Raw genomic sequence first — 19,667 nt, 5'->3', positions numbered from 1 at the left:
ACATGAAATACATGGACAGGGCAGGAAAAGAAAACTATCAGTGGCTGCATTGATAAGGCAGGTTGTGAAAAACCCTCGAGTTGGTGACAACAGGCACTGAGGTTTCGGTGAGCACAGTAAGGCGCATACTAAACGCAGAAGGTCTCCATGCCAGAACTCCAAGACGTACACCACTACTGACCCAAAAGCAAAGAAAAGTCTGCTCTAAAATCATAAATAAGCCACAAAAGTTTTGGGTTTCTGTTCCGTGGAGCGATGAAACAAAACTGGAAGGTTTCGGCAGGATGGATCAGCGGTATGTCTGGAGGAAGAAGAATGAAGAAAGAACACTCTGTCCACAGTCAAGCATGGTGGTGGCTCGGTGATGCTCTGGGGCTGCTTTGCATCCTCTGGCACTGGAAACCTGCAGCGTGTGGAAGGCAAGATGGATTCATTGAAGTATCAGGAAATACTAGGAGAAGACGTCATGCCGTCTGTGAGCAAGCTGAAACTTGGGCGCCATTGGACCTTCCAACGGGACAATGATCCCAAGCATATCTCAAATTCCACCAAGGCTTGGTTGCAGAAGTCATCCTGGAAGATTCTACAGGGCCATCACAGTCACGTGACTTGAAACCCATAGAAAATCTCTGGTGGGATTTGAAGGCGGTCGCAGCACGCAAACCCAAGAATATTACTGAACTGGAGGACATTGCTCATGAGGAATGTGAGAAGATTCCTCAGAATCCAGAAGCTCTGCATCTCATTTGCAGCAGGTCATAACAGCAAAATGGTGCTCTACTAAAGATGCTTGCCATGAAGGGGTTGAATAATTTTGAAACTGGAGAGATCATTGCATTTTCAGTTGAATTTGGGGAAACCACTTGAAGCATTCATTGTCTGTAAATTGTCACAATAAGCTTGATTTGTAATCAGGGGTTGAATAATTTTGATTGTAACTGTATTCTTTTAAATTACAGTGCAAAAGTTGTATATAATATCCCCTTTTTCATAGTAAACATGTGCTATATTACCAGTATTGTCTATGGCCTTGTCCATGTTATCTTATCATAATGTGTAATGCCTAGAAGCACAACAAGAGCTAAACAACAGAGTCAAATTCTTTGTATACACACACACACACACACACACACACACACACACACACACACAGTAGTGTACTTGATCAATAAACCATGACTCTAATTCTGTTGGTCTTTATTTATTTATTTTTTTTTAATTGTGGGGTTTTATTTATTAATTTTACTTTTATGGTCATCTCCTCAGGGTTCTTAGCTACACTCAAGGCTTTCCCAAATTGCCACTCTTCTCAGACTTGTTTTAAATTATATTGAAAAACTTTTAATATAATTTAAATGTTCATCCTCTAATCATAATTTACTAACTGCTATGCCATCCGTTTTAGAGCACATCTTTTTTAATATCATATCTTGGTCTCTTGTCCACTATGAGCCGTCTACTAGTCTGTGTTTTTATACTTTTTTGAAAATCTAAAAAATAAATACATAAATAAAAATTGTAACTGTGATTCAAAGTAGGAACGCTGACCTCTGTAAACTGTAACCGTTAAAAAGGCCAAGATCCTGTTCCTTTCTTTAAAATATTAAGTTGGGGATAAAAGTTAATACTTATGATTTTCAGGATAAATAGTGATTAGAATAACTTGGTTTATAACTGCAATTATACAACACATTCAAAAGATCAGCATCACAAAAGCAAATCCTTTAAATCCCATGATTGTTACACATAAATCTGTTTTTGTTTCAGAGCAAAAGAGGACATCACAGCGGTTATTAAGAAGGCTCAAAAGCGGCTACACTTCCTGAGGTTTCTCAGGAAGTACAATCTGGACCCCAATCTGCTGCTGACCTTCTACCGCTCGTCCGTCGAGAGCCTGCTGACATACTGTATCACGGTATGGTACGGCAGCTGCACCACGGCAGACAGGGAGAGGCTTCAGAGAGTAATAACAGCAGCACAGAAGATCATTGGCTGCCCTCTCCCCTCCCTGATGGATATTTACACCTCCCGTTGCGTCAGCAGAGAAAAAACCGTCATTAAGGACAGCTCTCACCCTGGCTCTGATCTGTTTAATCTGTTGCCCTCAGGGAGACGTTACTGGTGCATCAGAACAAGGACTAATAGATTTAAGAATAGTTTTTTCCCAAAAGCTATAACCATTCTAAACACATACATGTACTGATTTCACAGTATCGGTATATAGGGTCTCAGAACTGTGCATTTTCCTGTAGAATTTGCTGGTATAATTCAGGATTCATTGTTCCATCAGTTATGGCAAATTGTCCTGAACCAGATGCAGCAAAATCGTCCCAAACCATGATACTACCACCACCATGTTTCACATATGAGAAGGTTTTTATGCTGGAATGTAGTGTTTTCTTTTCTCCAAACATAACTTCTCATTTAAACCAGAAAGTTCTATTTTGGTCTTATCAAGCCACAAAGCATTTTCCCAATAGCCTTCTGGCTTGTCCACGTGATCTTTAGCAAACTGCAAATGGGCAGCAATGTTCTTTTTATAGAGCAGTGGCTTTCTCCTTGCAACCTTTCCTTGCACACCACTGTTGTTCAGTCTTCTCCTGATATTTGACTCATTAACATAAGCCAAAGTGACAGAGGCCTTATTAGTTGCTTAGAAATTACCCTGGGTTCCTTTGTGACCTCACAGACTATTGCATGTCTTGCTCTTGGAGTGATCTTTGGTGGTCCCCACTGCTGGGGAGGGTAATGATGGTCTTGAATTTCCTCCAGTTGTGCACAATCTGTCCAACAGTGTATTGGTGGAGTCCAAATGCTTTAGAGATTGTCATCCCATTGATTGAAAACACCTGACTCTAATTTCACCTTCAAATTAACTGCTAATCCTAGAGGTTCACATACTTTTGCCACTCACAGATATGTAATATTGGATTATTTTCCTCAATAAATAAATGACCAAGTATAATATTTTTCTCTCATTTGATTAACTGGGTTCTTGTTGTCTAGTGTTAGGACTTGAAAATCTAATGACGTTTTGGTCATATTTACGCAGACGTACAGAAAGTTTCAAGCCCCACTGTACAGTACATACCCCTAAGAGCATTGGGCAATGTTTATAATGATCATCACTCAGAATTAGTAGTGTTTAAAACGTCTGATCCACTAGATTCTGAGGGTGAGGGATTACACACCTGAAAAGTTCCACTGCATGACATCTTTTTTGTGCAGGATTAAAAACAGATCGAATGATGCATCCTACCAGATACTGATACGCCAATGTTCTAAACTCTGTTTGAAAAACAAGATGCTTCAAAGCAGAATAGCTCGTAAATGTCTGTTACTTTTAAACAAAGACTGCTGTCTGTAGCTATGATAGAAACTGGAAAACAAGCTGGTTCAGGCTGCAGACAGACTGCTGAGTGTACTGAATGCCTGTGCAAGCACTGTGAAATGTTCTATGGCCGAGATCAAGCAGCCAGAGATAAAAAACAGACTGTACTCCAGATGGAGACTATTGGGCAAAATATGCCCACCATCCACTCCTACTCACACACAACAGTGTCAAACATGCAAACAAGCAAAGAGCCACATTCACACAGGGTTTACTGACCAGCACAGCACACACAGCAGTATACAAATCCTGGACAGACATTTCTTGGCACTGCATGCAGAGAGTCATCAAATTGAACTCGATCACTGACTACAAGCACTGGAGAAGAATTCCCAGTGAGTGCAGCACTAAAGGCCTTTTTAGAACAAAATAAATCCAAAAGGTCAGATCATATATAATTGCTACTCATCAAGTGTTGCTAAAAGACATGTATAGCTGAACGGAGCAGAACGCAACACTAATGTCCTCTGGATGCAATGGGAGAAAAAAGCCTGGACCTCTAATCTATTCTGCACGTGATTATTTCCCTTATCCAACAAAACCCACTTTCTTCTGAAAGTGTCATGATGTGAAATAATGGGAAATGATTTAATGTACATAATGCTCTAATGTTTCTAGCTGCTCATTTGGGCACGAAACCTCAGACAGTTGTGACGGAATTCTGTTTGCATCTCTGCTTCGCTTACAAATGTATCTATACATGGAAAGAAGAATAATTGATCAAATTAACTGGCAAAGAAAGTGCCGAGATCCACTAAAAACTTACCCCACACTAAATCAGAGCTAAATACGAGAAACAAGCAATGGAGCTATGCATCAGAAAGTCAAGCATGCTCATTTATGGCTCCCCAAACAGTAAAGTTAGATTTAGATAAATCTTTAGATGTGGGGTGTATTGGTGGATCTTAAGCTTACTGTCAAGGGCAAGGACACCTGCCACAACAGCAGGCAGAATAGTAGAGTTACTCACTGTCAGTCAAAATGAGTGACGCATAGTAATTTGGCATGCAAAGTAAATTTACACTTCATTATCCCACAATTGCTATTTATAATATTAATATTAAAGAAGTTTGCAATATGCAAATGAGCCTTGCATTGCTCCGTCAGCATTCTGACAGATATAGAAATGTTTTTTGTGAGGGCTTTGCTATGAATCACAGTATTTGCTTAACAACAACAATCAATGTTTGTTCTTGTTTTATTTTAATGCAGGCCACATATATTCACCCACACAACACGGGTTGACCATTTTGTTAATATACTGCATTCAAAATATGCAGCTATTTATTCCTAATATGTTTTTTCAGTTCAGATCATGCACACATTAGTAATAGCACAAACTGACAGAATAATATAATTATTCTAATAATTCATTTTGAAGAATGCAAAACCAAACAGTCATTCTGATGCAAACTTTCCAAAGTGCATCATCTTGCCAAGTGGATTTTTCACTGTGTCTTGGGGAAATGAGAACAGGCGGTGAAAAACACCTGGGAGAAAAAGACGCAGGAGCCTGCTGGTGTCACTCCCAGATGAAAAATCAGGACTGCTGTCTTCAAAAAGACTCTCAAGTGCAAGAAGTCTAACTGCTACTGTTCTAGAAGTAGTGACTGAAACCTGCACTGACACACTGACTGAAAGACAATGCTGAATGATGCAACCTGACTTATCAGACAATAGACTTTACACCGTGTTAATATCAGGCACTGAGACTGCTCACAGACATCGCCCCTATCTTCTTGCTCCCTCTGGCAAATGCACACACATGCACGCTCGTGCGTCTCCACTCACTGGAACGGCACCTGATGTCTGGCACCTGTTGTGCCTCTGCCTTTTACTACACCTGATCCTCTTTCTCTGGCTGCATTGCTGCTCTTGTGCCACAAACACAATGATCTCTTACCTTTAGCCGAGTAGTACGAGTCCAGCATTCTCAGCAGTCGATGGAGATGTGTGGAACTACTGAAGTCTGTCTTTCACACTGTACTCCTTTTTCCTTCTCCAACTTTCTTCCTCCTTTCTTCTTTTTGCCGTCTCTCAAGCACGTCACGGCTTTCTGAGCTAGAGAATCAGCGAGTCCCTCCCTCCTTCTCAGGTTAGTGTGGCCCTTCCCACAACCCAACAGTGTGTGTGTGTGTGTGTGATTCTTTCAGGTACACATCACATAAGCAGCATAAATAGACTAAATTCACTCCCATGTTCTGCTCAGAGACAAGACTTTTAAAGGGATTTCCTTACCGTTATGCATTTCATAGTGCAGCGCAAAGCAGCAGAAAGGCTCGAGTTCCACAATCTATTCAGAACATGACATATGACCTCTTACAACAAAGCCTGCTTTCTTCAAAAAATGTGAGAAAACGAGAAAAATGAAGAACTCAAAAGCTGCCAACATGCTAATGCAGAGTTGAGTCTGTGAGTATTCAAGGCCATAAAGTAAATTATTAACCAGCACATAAACATTGGCATATCACTACAGTGACTGCAGAGGGCTATGCAGAGATATTATATATATATATTATATATATATATATATAGCTAAAAAATCTAAGAATGTCAATAATGATTTAGTAAAGGTTATCACTTTCACAGGCCTAAAGAACTCACCGTGCCATTAGTCATGAGCGTGCATAATAAACAGAGATAATGCAAGAACAGCAATTAAAGTTTCAGATTTCATCAGGATAATAACCCTACCCTCAATGCATTACTTTGAGCACAGCTGTAACCTCATCCCTGTCTAACTCTAAAAATCATATTGTGCACTTTCAGTTCTGCTTATATCATTCAATCCTGAAGTCTTCTTCAGGTTACAGTGAGGAAATGAATACTGAACTACAGTAGCAGCAGCAGCACAAGAAGAGTACTCACTTTATTTACCAAGCAACACGGGGCAGAGATTACACTGAAGAAAGTAGCTCATAAGCCCAGTGTTTAAATACTCATACACGGTGGGACCGAAATTACCCTGCGAATCCCGTCAGTTAATGCGAGCTGAGCATGACTGTAAACAGAAAGAAAGCGGCGATCGGTCCTCATATGCTATGTAAGAATGATGTATGGCTTGAGATTAGGGCATTTAGACAAGAGGACTCCAACAGATTATAAAATATTGCAAGCAGAAAGACATACAAGCTGCATACAGTGCAGTATGTACGCAATTACACAGCAACAGTGTTTCGGTTATTATCGGCTGAATTTCAAAAACATGCCTATGAAGAACACCAGCCTTAATTTATGGCTATAAACAGTGCTGGACACTGCGTGCCTTTTTATACATAGTCTTCCGTTTTATCAAAGAGTACATGGAGAACTGGCTGCTCAGTTTTGTTCTTGGCCAACAATCATGAGGCTGACAAAACAGAGCCAATGTTTATTGTTTGTTTACATGGAATTTTTAATCGCCAAAACTGTGTGTGTGTGTGTGAGAGAGAGAGTGTGTGTATATGTGTGTGTTTGTGTGTGTGTGTGTGCGCGCGCGTGTATCAGATGTTTGGTACATTACTGAGAACAAACACCAAAGTAGTGGATGACCGACTTAATTAAAAAAAAAAAAAAAAAAGGTCAATTATACTGTGTAGAATATATGCATAGGTGTGCCAAAGATGTTAAAAATAATTACAGTACATGAAATGGAAATTTCAGAGAGAGACTGTCTAGTGGACAGAAGAGACAAAGGTGAACCAGCACCAGAGTGATGGAACAAGAAAAGAAAAAAGGGGGGAAAAATGTTCCGATCAAAATTTCAAAGATTTGCAAGATGGTGGAACTGGCACGTCTGGATGCCAGTAGTGGAGCTGTATCAATCTTATTTCTTGATGATGTGCCAGTAACAGCAGGATGAACAGAAAAGCTCCATCCATTTATTTCAGACCATTGCTTTTGAAGACAAGAACTCGAAACATACTTCTAAAGTAATTTTAAATGGTCTGCACTTGTATAGTACTTTTATCCAAAGCGCATTACACTGTGTCTCATTCACCCATTCACATACACACTCACACCAGTGGTAGCAGAGCTGCCATGCAAGGTGCTAACTTACCATCGGGAGCCACTTTGGGTTCAGTGTCTTGCCTAAGGACACTTCAGTATGTGGAGTCACGGGGGCCAGGAATCGAACCGCCAACCCTACGATTAGTGGACAATCTGCTCTACCACAGCCACCCATAAATATATATATTTTTTTTTTTTACTAGCCGTGTCTGGGTTTCACAAGAGACAACAAACACTCACTGTACACAATCTCTGACATTAATAGAAACTGCCAGTGTATCATCATAGAATGATGGCAATGTGCAACCACTGACTGCAAAGAAACCGCAAGCAAATATTAAAACATGCCCATTTTATTATGTTAGATAAAATGTTCCTTTAACCAATTAATAGAGGACTATGTATTTTGCATAATATGTGTAACTGTGTCTCTCTTAACCATGTCAATTGGTTGATGAAATGATCATAAAAATGCAAATTGGTGCACATACTGTATTTGCATACTTTAATATGTACCCACATTTAAAGATATGGGAACATATCATACAGATAATACTGCGTCTCTAATACACCATCACTAATACTAGTCTGAAAGGCTGGAATGTTATTGACAGATTTTTCCCATCATGACATTGCTCATTCATTTATTCATCTTCAGGAAGCACTTCATCCTGGTCAGAGCCACGACGGATACGGAGCCCAGGTGTGTCGTAGGAATGCACTCTGCAGGGACTCCATACACACAGTTACACACTCATTCACAACTAGGGAAGCTTAGCATAGCCAATCCACCTACCAGCATGTGTACAAGAGGTGGGATGAAACCAGAGAACCCAGAGGAAATTCCACACAAACAGTAGCCTGAGCTCAAAATCAGAGCAGAGACCTTGGAGCTGTGATATGGCAACGGAGCACCACTGTACCATTCATTACACATGAACATAGGACACAAAATGCCATAAAGTATACATCACCATAATACATCTTCACATAAGGTCAGCCCACTTACTGTGAGGATGTCAGTATTAGATTAGTATCTATACTCAGAGCTCTGATGTGGATATTATTTTAAAAATATGTATACATACATACATACATACATACATACATATAAATAAAATTTAAAAAAGTGGAAACTGTGAAAACTTCCTGACTATAAAGTTAAACAGGGTGTATCAGCTTTAGCTAAAAATATTACACCACATAAATGGAAAACAATGATTTTGTTTGAGTTGGCTCCTCCCTGCCCCATTGACACATATCCTCACTTGCTAGAGCAGATCCAGCCGGTTTAATTGGATTTCCAGAATGGGAAACAGGAGATCCCTTCTCTAGCCACTACACAGCAGAAGACAATAGCAGGCGTTGGGAGTACCGTGCAAACAGTCTTACTGCTAAACATCAGAGTAATGTATAGCGATTATATACTTGGCCGTGTTTCACAACACTGCAATTCTGCAGGCAACTTAAAATTTTGCATAGTGGCAAAACTGAAGACACAAAGGCTGTGTAATTTTATTATGTAATACACAACTCTGAGGAAACCACAGTAAGTGAATTTCAGTTAAGTAGTTAATATTACTTGGTTGTATGTTCAAAACACATTAAGAGGACTTCAAAACTGTTGCCTAAAAAAGAACAGTTGGGTTTAAAAAAAATTAAAATAAAATAAAAAATTTAATGTAAAATGGCAGATTCCATACAAGTATACAATTTCCTGACTCTTCAGAAGCTGGGCCCATGTCTCTCTTCCTGTCTTTGTGCAAGACTGCTCTCAGCTGAGTCAACAGCAGACAGATGCTCACAGTCCACAAACACATGCATACACGTACACAGACGTTTCTTTTTCCACTTAAGCAATTTTAATTATAAGCCATGATGCTACACCTAGTGCTGAAGAATGGTGTAACCAGTGCTGTAACCAATCAGCAGAGGGCAGTGTGCAGCACGCCGTTTATCTTTATATACCAATTAAACAGGTTTATAGACAATCCAGATACTGCAGTAATACTATATGATAACTCAGTCTGACCACGCTTTATTGTTATTTGCAAATATCTTCACATAGTTGGCCAAAATGCGCAGACAACTGAATGGGTGCACATACTGTATGTACCCATGTGAAAGCTGGGTCTGTGTAACATCACGTATGTAGGATGCATCACTCCAATACTGAGTACCTCTTTTGAACCCAATACTAGTTTGAAAGGCTGGATCAGTATTGGACTGGATTCAAATTTCCCCCTCTGATTCACCGACATGCTTTATGCCACAAACATGATTCACATTGGTGAACACTACATGGATCATACATGTGAACACAGGACAAAAAAAATATTACATGAAAACTTGTCCAACTCAGTCACCTTACCATGCTTCAGCCATCAGCCTTGAACATGTATGCTCTACATTTCAACAGAAGGAGGAATGAAGAAAAGAAGAAGAAAAAAAAACACTGTACAAATATTGTTGTATTTAAGTATATAATAGAGTATGCAATAGAACATAAATGAGAATGATTGTACTCACAGCTGGATTTGACTGGGTGGGGTGTAATGGAAAAGATAGTGGTGGTTTAAAAATACTGCAGCAGCATGGCCCAAAAGTACAAAGAAGAAGTGTGGGATACTAGGAAACTAGGCCAAAATCCAGAGAAAAGAACAGAAAAGTACACAGAAGACGCCAAGCTGTTGGCCATGAAGACACTGGCTGTACTCCCCGTCTTTGACCAACTTTCCCCACTCAGTGAATACTAAACACAGGTAGAATAGTTTTACCAAAGGAATGATTCGGCTCATAAATATAAAATACATGTTCTGGCACATTCTGAGTGGTTTACAGTCCCAAGTGAACTGCACACACCTGGTCAGTTTCTTTCCAGCCTCTTCTTTATGTCCATAATGAGTATTGTAGTTATAAGTAAGCAAGTACTAATGATAATAATAATGATAATAATGATAATAATGATGATAATCATCATCATCATCATCATCATAATATTTCCAGATCTTAATGTTCTTTACATATAAAAAGTTTGAAGGTGAAATCAAATAATATATGGCAAGTCACATTAAACAATCTACAGTCAGTAATTACTAAACTATCGATATAAGACTTACTACAAATCAGGAAAGTATATTTAACTAGATAAAAGACTGTGAATAACTGAACAGTCCAGGATAAATACACGTGTTTTTAATCTGGATTTAAAAGCACCTGTAAAGCATTCCTAATATTCCAAATGAGCTACAAGTTATCCTCAGGACTAAGCCTGCCTCAGCTGAACATTAGTCAATTCTGAACTTTATATAAAGCCAGTGCAGCTTGAACACCGCCGGGAAAATGTGCTCGGACCCTTTTTTTCCTGCTAAGGATGTGGGAAATTGTCATGGAAAATGCCAAAACACCAACCCAGATGTCTACGCAGGTGTGCCTACAATGCAAAAAGGCAAGTACACAACCTTTTAAATCAGACAGACACAATGAACTGTCCTTGACGTACACACTGTCCTAATCTCTGCAGCCAAATGGAAAAGGACATGGCATCAGACGCTGCTCTGCCTCAAGAGTCCAGTAAACAGGAAGATATGGAATGTATGCGATTTTCCCCAAAGGCCAAAGGCAGGAAGGCTGGGGATTCCCTCCTAGCCTAATGACGTTTTTCTCAGTCTGAGACTGGGAAAACACACACACAAAATTATACAACAAAATTATTCACAATTATAATATTTAACGACCGAACAGACAACTTTTGGATCAGTTTATTTACAGCCTCTCCTCACACAATACACAGACCAATTATCTCTTTAATGAATGTAAATCTACAAGATCTTAACCATTATCACTGTAATCAGGGTGATTTCCCCCATGCTCCTAATAGCAAATGCACAGCAGGAGTCTGAGTGGAAGTGAGTCATTCTTCTTCCTGCACAGAAGTGATACGAGACTGGAGAAACCTGGACCCTAATTCAAGAGCTAGCTCGTAGTCAACTAAAGCTCTTGTACCAGTCATTGTAAAGGTCCTGCTCTGCCTACTGACCTCAGAAGTGTGATGGATCTGTGACACTTGGGTTTTCTGATTGACTTGCATGTAACAGATGAATAGCACTGTTTAGAGCTGAACTCCTAAATTATTTTCCGAAATTCAATGTGTATCCCCACAGATCCAAGATAGACTACATGGCCAAAAGTATGTGGACACCTGACCATCACACCCATATGTGGCCCTTCCCCAACCTGTTGCCACAAAGGTGGAAGCACATCTGTCCCAAACCTGGGGCGTGTTCATCTTTGGAATGGGTTGTTTAACAACCACATATACACATGACAGTCAGGTTTCCACATATCTTTTGGCCATACACCAGCAAAGCGCACAACAGCATGTAACTATGCAAATGCTTGAGTACTGTACAATGTCTTGCATAAATATTCACCTCTCTTGAACTTTTCCACATTTTGTTGTGTTACAACCTGGACCGGACATGGATAAAATTAGGATTATGTCACAGTGGGAGGGATCAGTATAGATTTAACAATTATTTATAAAAATAATTAAAAAAAAAAAAAAAAAAAAAAAATTGTAAATACACCTCTTCCTGGAAGGTCCCAGAGTTTGTTAGAGAACATGCATAAGCAAGCATCACCATGAAGACCAAGGTTCTTTAAAATGGGTTTAATTGTAAAAAATATATATTAATAAATAAAAATAAATAAATAAAATAAAATACCCCAAACTTATTACATTCCCTGGATGACCATCAAATCCATTATTTAATAAATGGAAAGAATATAGCGCACCCAGGGCTTTGCCTAGAGGAAGCTGTCCAGCAAAATGAAGTCAGTCACTACGTTTACATGGACAACAATAATCCAATATTAACCCAATTAAGACAATACGCTGACTAAGAAACTAGCATGTAAACAGCAAATTTTAATTACCTTAATCCGATTACGGTCATACTCGAAGTAATTACAAATCGAATTAAGGCATGTGGTGTACTCCTTTTTTTAGTCGCATTATCGACGTGTATTACAGACATGTAAACACCTTAATCACACTATTAACGTTGTGTGGGAGTTTTCACCGCATTTTGCGACAGGCACATACACACACAGCAATTCTCAACCGTTTTACGGAAAACCAGAGACCATGTCTGCTTCCCAAACCACGTACTTGCCAACTATAGACCTGTAGCAGACGAAATACATGCATCTCGGCTACTATATAGACGGTAAGTACACAGTTTGGGACGCAGCCCACAGTTTCAAGCAGTCGTCTATTTGCACGTACAGCATGACAAATAATTAACTGCACTTGAAGAGTTCGTAAAAATTTTACATAAAAACACCCAAAACTGTATGCGGTACCATAACGAAGATGAACTGTATGTTGATGCGTGAAATTCTGGAGGGAACGTCGGACGGCGTGGCGCGGTGACGTAATGACGTGTGCTGTTAATTGAACTATGTTCTATAACATGTAAAATGGGTACATGAAGAGAGTATTCTAAAAGCAACTCATGTAAACACCTTAATCACAATATTGTCTTACTCAGAGTAAGGCCAATAATTAGATTACTGCTGTCCATGTAAACGTAGTCAGTGAGCAATTAAGGAGGACATTAGTCAGAAAAGCAACCAAAATTTAAGAGGAGTGGATACTTATGTAATGCATTGCATCATCAGTATATCATACTTCGCAATAGATCAGTCTTGTGATCAAAACTGATCTGTACAGGAGACACAGAAGCCATGCAGAGGTCATTAATGTTTTTCCACCAACGCATAAGCGCTTTGCCTTATACACCTCTAGCCATTTAGCTCATCTCGCCCTCACGCTATATCACAGGACACCGACATGGCCATGATTTACACACTCAAGAGTAAATATGAGTCAGAGGGGAAGACCTTTAACATATGCTGTTCAAGAAATGGGTTCAACCCAACACTGTGATGTGACTTAATATACGAGTTGTGAGATTAGCACTGAAGTGCTAGCATTCACAGACTGGCTACTGCAACTACTCACTACAGTGGAGTGCAAAAGTCTGCACACACTTAATACAAAATCAGAAAAACAATAATTTATAGCAATGAGACTTCTAGGCCTTGATTTACTGCGATACTACACACCAGGCATTGGTTCCTACATACGATTGGATAACTTGTGAGTAGAAACAGTGGCTGGTGATTTCTAAAGAATAATAGTGTGATTCACGTCATGTGCATTGTCAAAGGAGACAATAGAGGGTTGGAGTCTGGCGCAGAGAGGGTTAAGGGCCTTGCTCAAGGGCCCAACAGTGGCAGCTTGGCAGTACTGGGGCTTAAACCCCTGACCTTCCGATCAGTATCCCAGAGCCTTAACCGCCAAGCCAGCACTGTCCAATGATATGTAAATGCGATTTTTACATGTGCATATTCTGGGAAGCTGTGGCGAGTTGGGATCTTAAAACAGAATTCTGGAAAAGTAAACTGAACTTGAAACTAATAATGTCTGAAAGTAGTGAGACACATAGAAAAAACAGTTCAAAATGCAATATGAATAAAGAGTCTAAGGATGCAGACATAAGTATGCTAATAACAAACGTGAATGAAAAGTTTTCAAAAACTTTTTAAATTCTTCTGCCAGTGGATCCATTGGATATGCAAACATACTGAGAATATCTAATTAAGTCATCATTAAGAAAACAATAATAATAAATAAATAAAAATAATAGTAATAAAACCTTAATATGACCGTTCATTCTGGTTCACTAATTTGATCGGTCGAATGGCCCTCCAAGAGTGCCTATATTTCCTATAACCGCACTGGGACGTTTCACTGAGTGAATCACTCCGCTTTTTCCACTTCCTAGTTTGAAATGGTTACTACAGTAGAGTTCATGACATCATCAGTGGACAATACAAACGATGCTTTTGACTTAAAATATGAAAGCTCGTCAGATAAAGATGAAAAGGAAGAAGGGAAGCCAAAATATACAAACCTACTGTATGTGAGCTAGCTATCCAACACACGTGAGCACGGCTTCTTCGGGATCTATTTCCGCTAGCAGAGCAAAACTAAAACACAACATTTGGACACAGTGTGTCAGAAATGTCACTTACTCGATATTAATGTCTTGTTTATAGGACTATGGTATAAAAATCAATATCGCACTCGCAATCATGCAGGTATACTGAATATTAGCACAGTTGTGATTAGTTGCAGTACTCGCCCTGTGGAGTCGTGCATATATAATAATAATGATAATGATAATAATAATAATAATAATAATAATAATAATCATCGCAGCCGTGTCGATATTCACTATAAGCACATTCTTGCTTGTGCGATATTGCTTAATTAGATCATTTAGATAAACTCTCATTAAGTCTTGGTAAATGATGTAATTGTGTTCAACTGTCAGAAACATTCTTCCACAAATTTAACACATGCTCTCTGGGAGTATTCCTTTGCGCATTCACATGTTTTTACACATTCAAACCTTACAGTAAGTCTTTGCTCTTGGTGTGCTAGGTCTTAAGTAACAAACATATACAAATCATTAAGATGTTTAACATTTTTCATAACACTTTGTAATTCTATCAGATGTAATACACTGCCTTCTTTAAAATCAGGTCTAGAGGTTGGAATAGTCATAACAGCACTTCTGTTGATGTTCTCTTATGTTTTGGACTACTGTCTTGTTGCAGGACACACTCACACTTCATTTCTAACCTTTTTTTTTTTTTTTTTTGGAATAATTGTCAAATAGGAGGTCCTTTTTTTTTTGAAACCATTTCAGATGCAAACTTTTGCTTTCTACTGTAGTGACTAGATAAGATTTGCCTCACTGCTGGTCTGTTCTCACCGAGAAGTTATGTTTGGCCTAAAGTGAATGAATAATTTCCTTAGCATTAGAGTGAGAGAACCAGAATTCTTTCACACAAAGAGGAGAAATAACATCAAGGACAGATAATGTTCAGTTTTTACACCACTGTACCAGGCAACTCACGATTTTCACATACAGTACTGTACACAAGTCATAGACACTCATTAAATCATTAAGACTTCATCTTAAAATGTTTATATTTGCTGAACTAGTGTGTCAGAAATGTCCAAAAAGAAAAAAAACTAACAGAATTTTACTATCTAGTTTTCATTGTATTGTTTTTAAAGCAGCTTTGCTTCATAGATTTTCTTTTAACATGTTCTGCATTGCACTGTATGTTAAATGCACACAGATTTTTCTTCATTAATCGTAATAAGCCAAATGAAATGATTTCTAGGCGTGGACGTGTAGTTTCACAGCCATTAAATGCTCCTAAGGAAAACTGCATACCTCCTCAGAGAAAAAGATACGAGGACAGAAATGAGCATAATATGCAAGTCTGCTGTCTAAATCACGTAATATAGTTTTTCTGTTCTGTAGTTCATGTAAACCTTTAGGTTCTCAGATCATCTTCTGGTTATCATTAGCTTCTGATTGACCAATATGAACAAGCCCTGACAGGTGGAAAACCTGCTGAGGAATTTGCTCCCTGGTTTGCAAGGCAAATGCGAGGTTTGGATGCTTTGATAAATGGGCAGTACACTTTGTGTGTGGATAAGCCTTTTCATGCACGTGTACAGTAGAATCATTGGGTGGAATCAGTCCAGAATGCAAAGTTTCAGCTTTACAGGAGCAGAGATCCGCAGTCGTTCTTCAGTAGAGCTTTTAAAAAGAGCCACAAAGCAAAAGGATTCACATGAAAACTTTCATCAGTACGTCTTGCGGAGGAGGAATATGTGTGTGTGTGTGTTGTGAGGTTTGTCTCTATGTCTGGACATATTTCTAACCTAAGAACCATGACCAAGAACTGAGTGGAAAATAGCTACTGAGACTCCAACAGATACAGATACACAGAAAACGTCTGTCCATCACTCGCTTGGGGCGTCAGCTAACCCTGCAAACAATGCTACAGCCGGATACCCTTCCCCTGTCCAGCCCCGCCTTCCTGTGTCATATAAAAACAAAAACCATTCCCCATTTTTAACACACTCTCACATTCTTTCTGAACACACACACACACACACACACACACACACACACACACACACAATCAATAGTGAAAATATGACTGTAATTTCACCTGACGTGAAACAAGGAGCTCCAGTGAAAAAGTTCATTCAGAAAGTATGAGGCACAGAAACAATGAAGCAAAAAGGAGGCGGTTGCACCGGCGAGGATGCCGACACACATCAAGTGGAGCGTGTGTACCTTTCAGAGTAGTGATCTCATGTTGGATGGACCTGAAGTATTCCATAGCTGCATGTAAAGGTGAATGTCTTCAGTAAGTGTCCCTGCGGTCTACACTACTTCTATCACTTTCTCTCACGGTCTCCGTTTCACTCCTTTGCTAAAGCAACTGTGATTCTGTGCAGGTGTACTCTCCTCTCACGTCGGCCACAAGATCCCCCTTTTCTCTCAGTCTCTTTTCCGTGCTCTTCAGATCAACGGTCTACTTGCTGTGTTTCAGGTCAGCTCTCGCTGATTGTCGTCCTCACCCACAGGCTCACGTCCCAAGACTCACTTGCTCATGCATTAATTTGTGTTCTTTGCCCCTCCCTCTCTTTATCCTCCACTACACAGAGCCGGCACCCACACCGAGAATCCTGTCTGAGCCAATCGCATTCCTCACATTCTCTTCATGGTCCTTGCTTAAAAAAAAAAAAATAGCATCAATCTGCTTGATGAAATGCACTGATTTAAACAAGCAGATGAAAAAGGAAAATAAGAACGCTTAATAATGTCTAATAAAGACTAAACATCCATAAAGGACACAGAAAATGATAAATTAATGAATATATTTCATTCCTATTTGCAAGCCCCTCCCACTTCAATACTTGCTAATTGAAACATTTCAGTTTTAGAAAATATCTGCTCTGTAATGTGATAAACAAGGACTTTTTAGCCCCGCTCCCACCTCCATGTATAAGACTGTTTACATCAGCATCGCCATGGTGACCTCAAATGTTCAAATATAAATCACTATTTAAAAGATTCCTTGGTCTAAAGGTGGGTTAAACGCCTAGAGGTCTACAATCAGGTCACATCATCCCCTACGAATTAATAACCATATTAATGCTCATCTATATGTTGGTTTTATTTCATAGTAAGGTCAACTCGAGGCCTCTTTGGTCAAAATAAGTTACTGCAAGTAACCTGCAGAAAGACAGTTTTGTGCTGTGCACCCCTCACAGACGTATATTAATCTGATGGTTGTGAGTGTCGAGATGCATTGATGGATTACTCCAGTATTCAAGATTTGCTAATCCAAATGTAGTCTGAGGATCGAATCATCTCTGGACATTATTGTAATACAAAACACAGTAATACAGAATATACATATTCATGTAGTCCCTTTCCTACACTCTAGGTGACTTGACAATACAAAGACAAAATAGTAAAGCTAAAAAAGCAACAATTAAGTAGACTGAACTCAGTAGATCAGAGTCCACCAAAAGCTGTATGATTTCACCAAGCACATGCTTTTTGCTGATTAATGACACAATGACCGTGAATTCACACAGGCCATGACAAAAAAGACAACAACGTTACCTACATTTATTTTCAATGAAAGCTGGTGATATACAGCTATAGTATAGCAGGGGTGTCCAATCTTATCCGCAAAGGGCCGGTGTGGGTGCAGGTTTTCATTCCAACCAAGCAGAAGCTACACCTGAATCTATTGAAAGCCAAGATCAATTGATTAAACAGGTGGAATCGGGTGTGCCTCCTGCTTGGTTGGAATGAAAACCTGTACCCACACCGGGCCTTTGCGGATAAGATTGGACACCACTGGTATAGAGCAAACGTTGGCTTATGGACTGCTGAGACACTGGGCTTTTGAAAGGGTCAGTGATCCTGGCTGTGCTGCTACCAAAATAGATCCTGGTGTTGTTCATATTTTATTTAAGCACATCAAAAAGTATAAAAAATTTCTTTCTTTATTGAAAAAAGAAAAAAAAAAAAAAAGAAAGGGGGTATTTATCGACTGATCTATAGTCAAATGGAAGCACTACCATAACAACCAGCAGACTACGGTGACCACGGCAAACTAAAGATAGTGCTAAAACTAATGAAACTACAGTGTAGTCATGTATTGCATTGTGATGGTGAAAACTGCTGTCAGTGTAAAGGTGAGTGACCTGTACAAGCCAGAGGCCTGTAGTGTTACTACAAACCAGCACTGAGAACGATGTGCTGTAAAGCTACAGAACCAGGTAGAACCTTGTGTGAACAGAAAGCTGAGACACAAAAGCAAAGCGAGCCCCCTCACCTTCAACAAGAGCATCACAGCACACAAAGCCTTCAGTCTGAAACACAGGGGGAAGTACACCATGCACACAACATACACAGAATGCTCTGGGTTTTATGAAAGATAGATTGACACAGTACTTACACAGGTAAAAGTTACAAGCTATCCAGGATCGCACACTATTACTGCACTGATATAACCTATGACCTTTTCACGCATTTGTGTTAACAGTTTGCGGCACACAGATCTTCACACACATTGCAGTAACTCTGTTTCTTTCTTTCTCTCTCTGCTTTCTCAGCACAGACATTGCTCATGTCTTAATACATCATTAACTCGTGGCTGAATGACTTATTTTTTTTATTTTCAAAATAGTTCACTGCATTACATTTTATTTTGTTTGTTATATCTTTGACCTAAACGTACTTGTATTTGTTACTATAGTTAACTGTGAACCAATGGTATGGATGGAATTACTGTAGACATGAACAGTATTTTCCAAAACGCATATTGTGTCATTAATCCATTCGTTCCCTTCAGGGGTGCTGCCTAAGACGACAACTATTGGGGCAGCATTTGCATAAATTTACACCTAAAATAAAGGCAACAAACATCACAGACAGAAGTGCTGATCAAGTAAATGGTGTTATATGATCTCTATACTGTATGTGTCTATTGTATACATATATAGAATTCCTAGAAATCTTAAACTTGCTAGCTACCAAGGTCACTCAACTGGCTGTTGTGCTAAAAATCATCATGAAGGGTGAGTTCTAATTCATTTGATAATCTCTTTACCAGACATGTCACATTACTATATGATCATTAGAGTTCAGAAACCCCACCCAGGTTCTCTTAGACTCTGGGTGTTAGCTCTCCATGGCCCATCGCTGTCTAATAGCTCCACCGTGCATGTCCGGGCCGACATTCCATTTGTCTGAGGTTAAGCTCTCCCATAAAGCTTTAAGGATGGTCATGCCAGCTTACAGCAGAGGACAGACACCCT

At 39.4% G+C, this 19,667-nt stretch overlaps 1 protein-coding gene across 4 annotated transcripts in view; it reads right to left on the bottom strand.

The window, feature by feature from the left end:
• plecb (plectin b) overlaps positions 1-19,667 on the bottom strand; it is a 109,902-nt gene that overhangs the window by 73,035 nt on the left and 17,200 nt on the right. The window contains exon 1 of one of the 4 annotated variants that reach the window (XM_053633568.1): positions 16,621-17,731. The exons of 2 other annotated variants lie outside the window; for them this stretch is intronic. In XM_053633568.1, coding sequence (XP_053489543.1) covers positions 16,621-16,666 — 46 coding nt within the window. In that variant the 5' untranslated portion in view covers positions 16,667-17,731. Of the gene's footprint in view, positions 1-5,294; positions 5,695-16,620; positions 17,732-19,667 lie in introns of those variants that run through there. One more of the 4 variants, XM_053633576.1, reaches the window with a different exon arrangement.

The sequence above is a fragment of the Ictalurus furcatus genome, chromosome 1 (assembly GCF_023375685.1).
Source record: "Ictalurus furcatus strain D&B chromosome 1, Billie_1.0, whole genome shotgun sequence".
NCBI lineage: Eukaryota > Metazoa > Chordata > Actinopteri > Siluriformes > Ictaluridae > Ictalurus > Ictalurus furcatus.
This window is presented reverse-complemented; position numbering and strand designations above follow the sequence as displayed.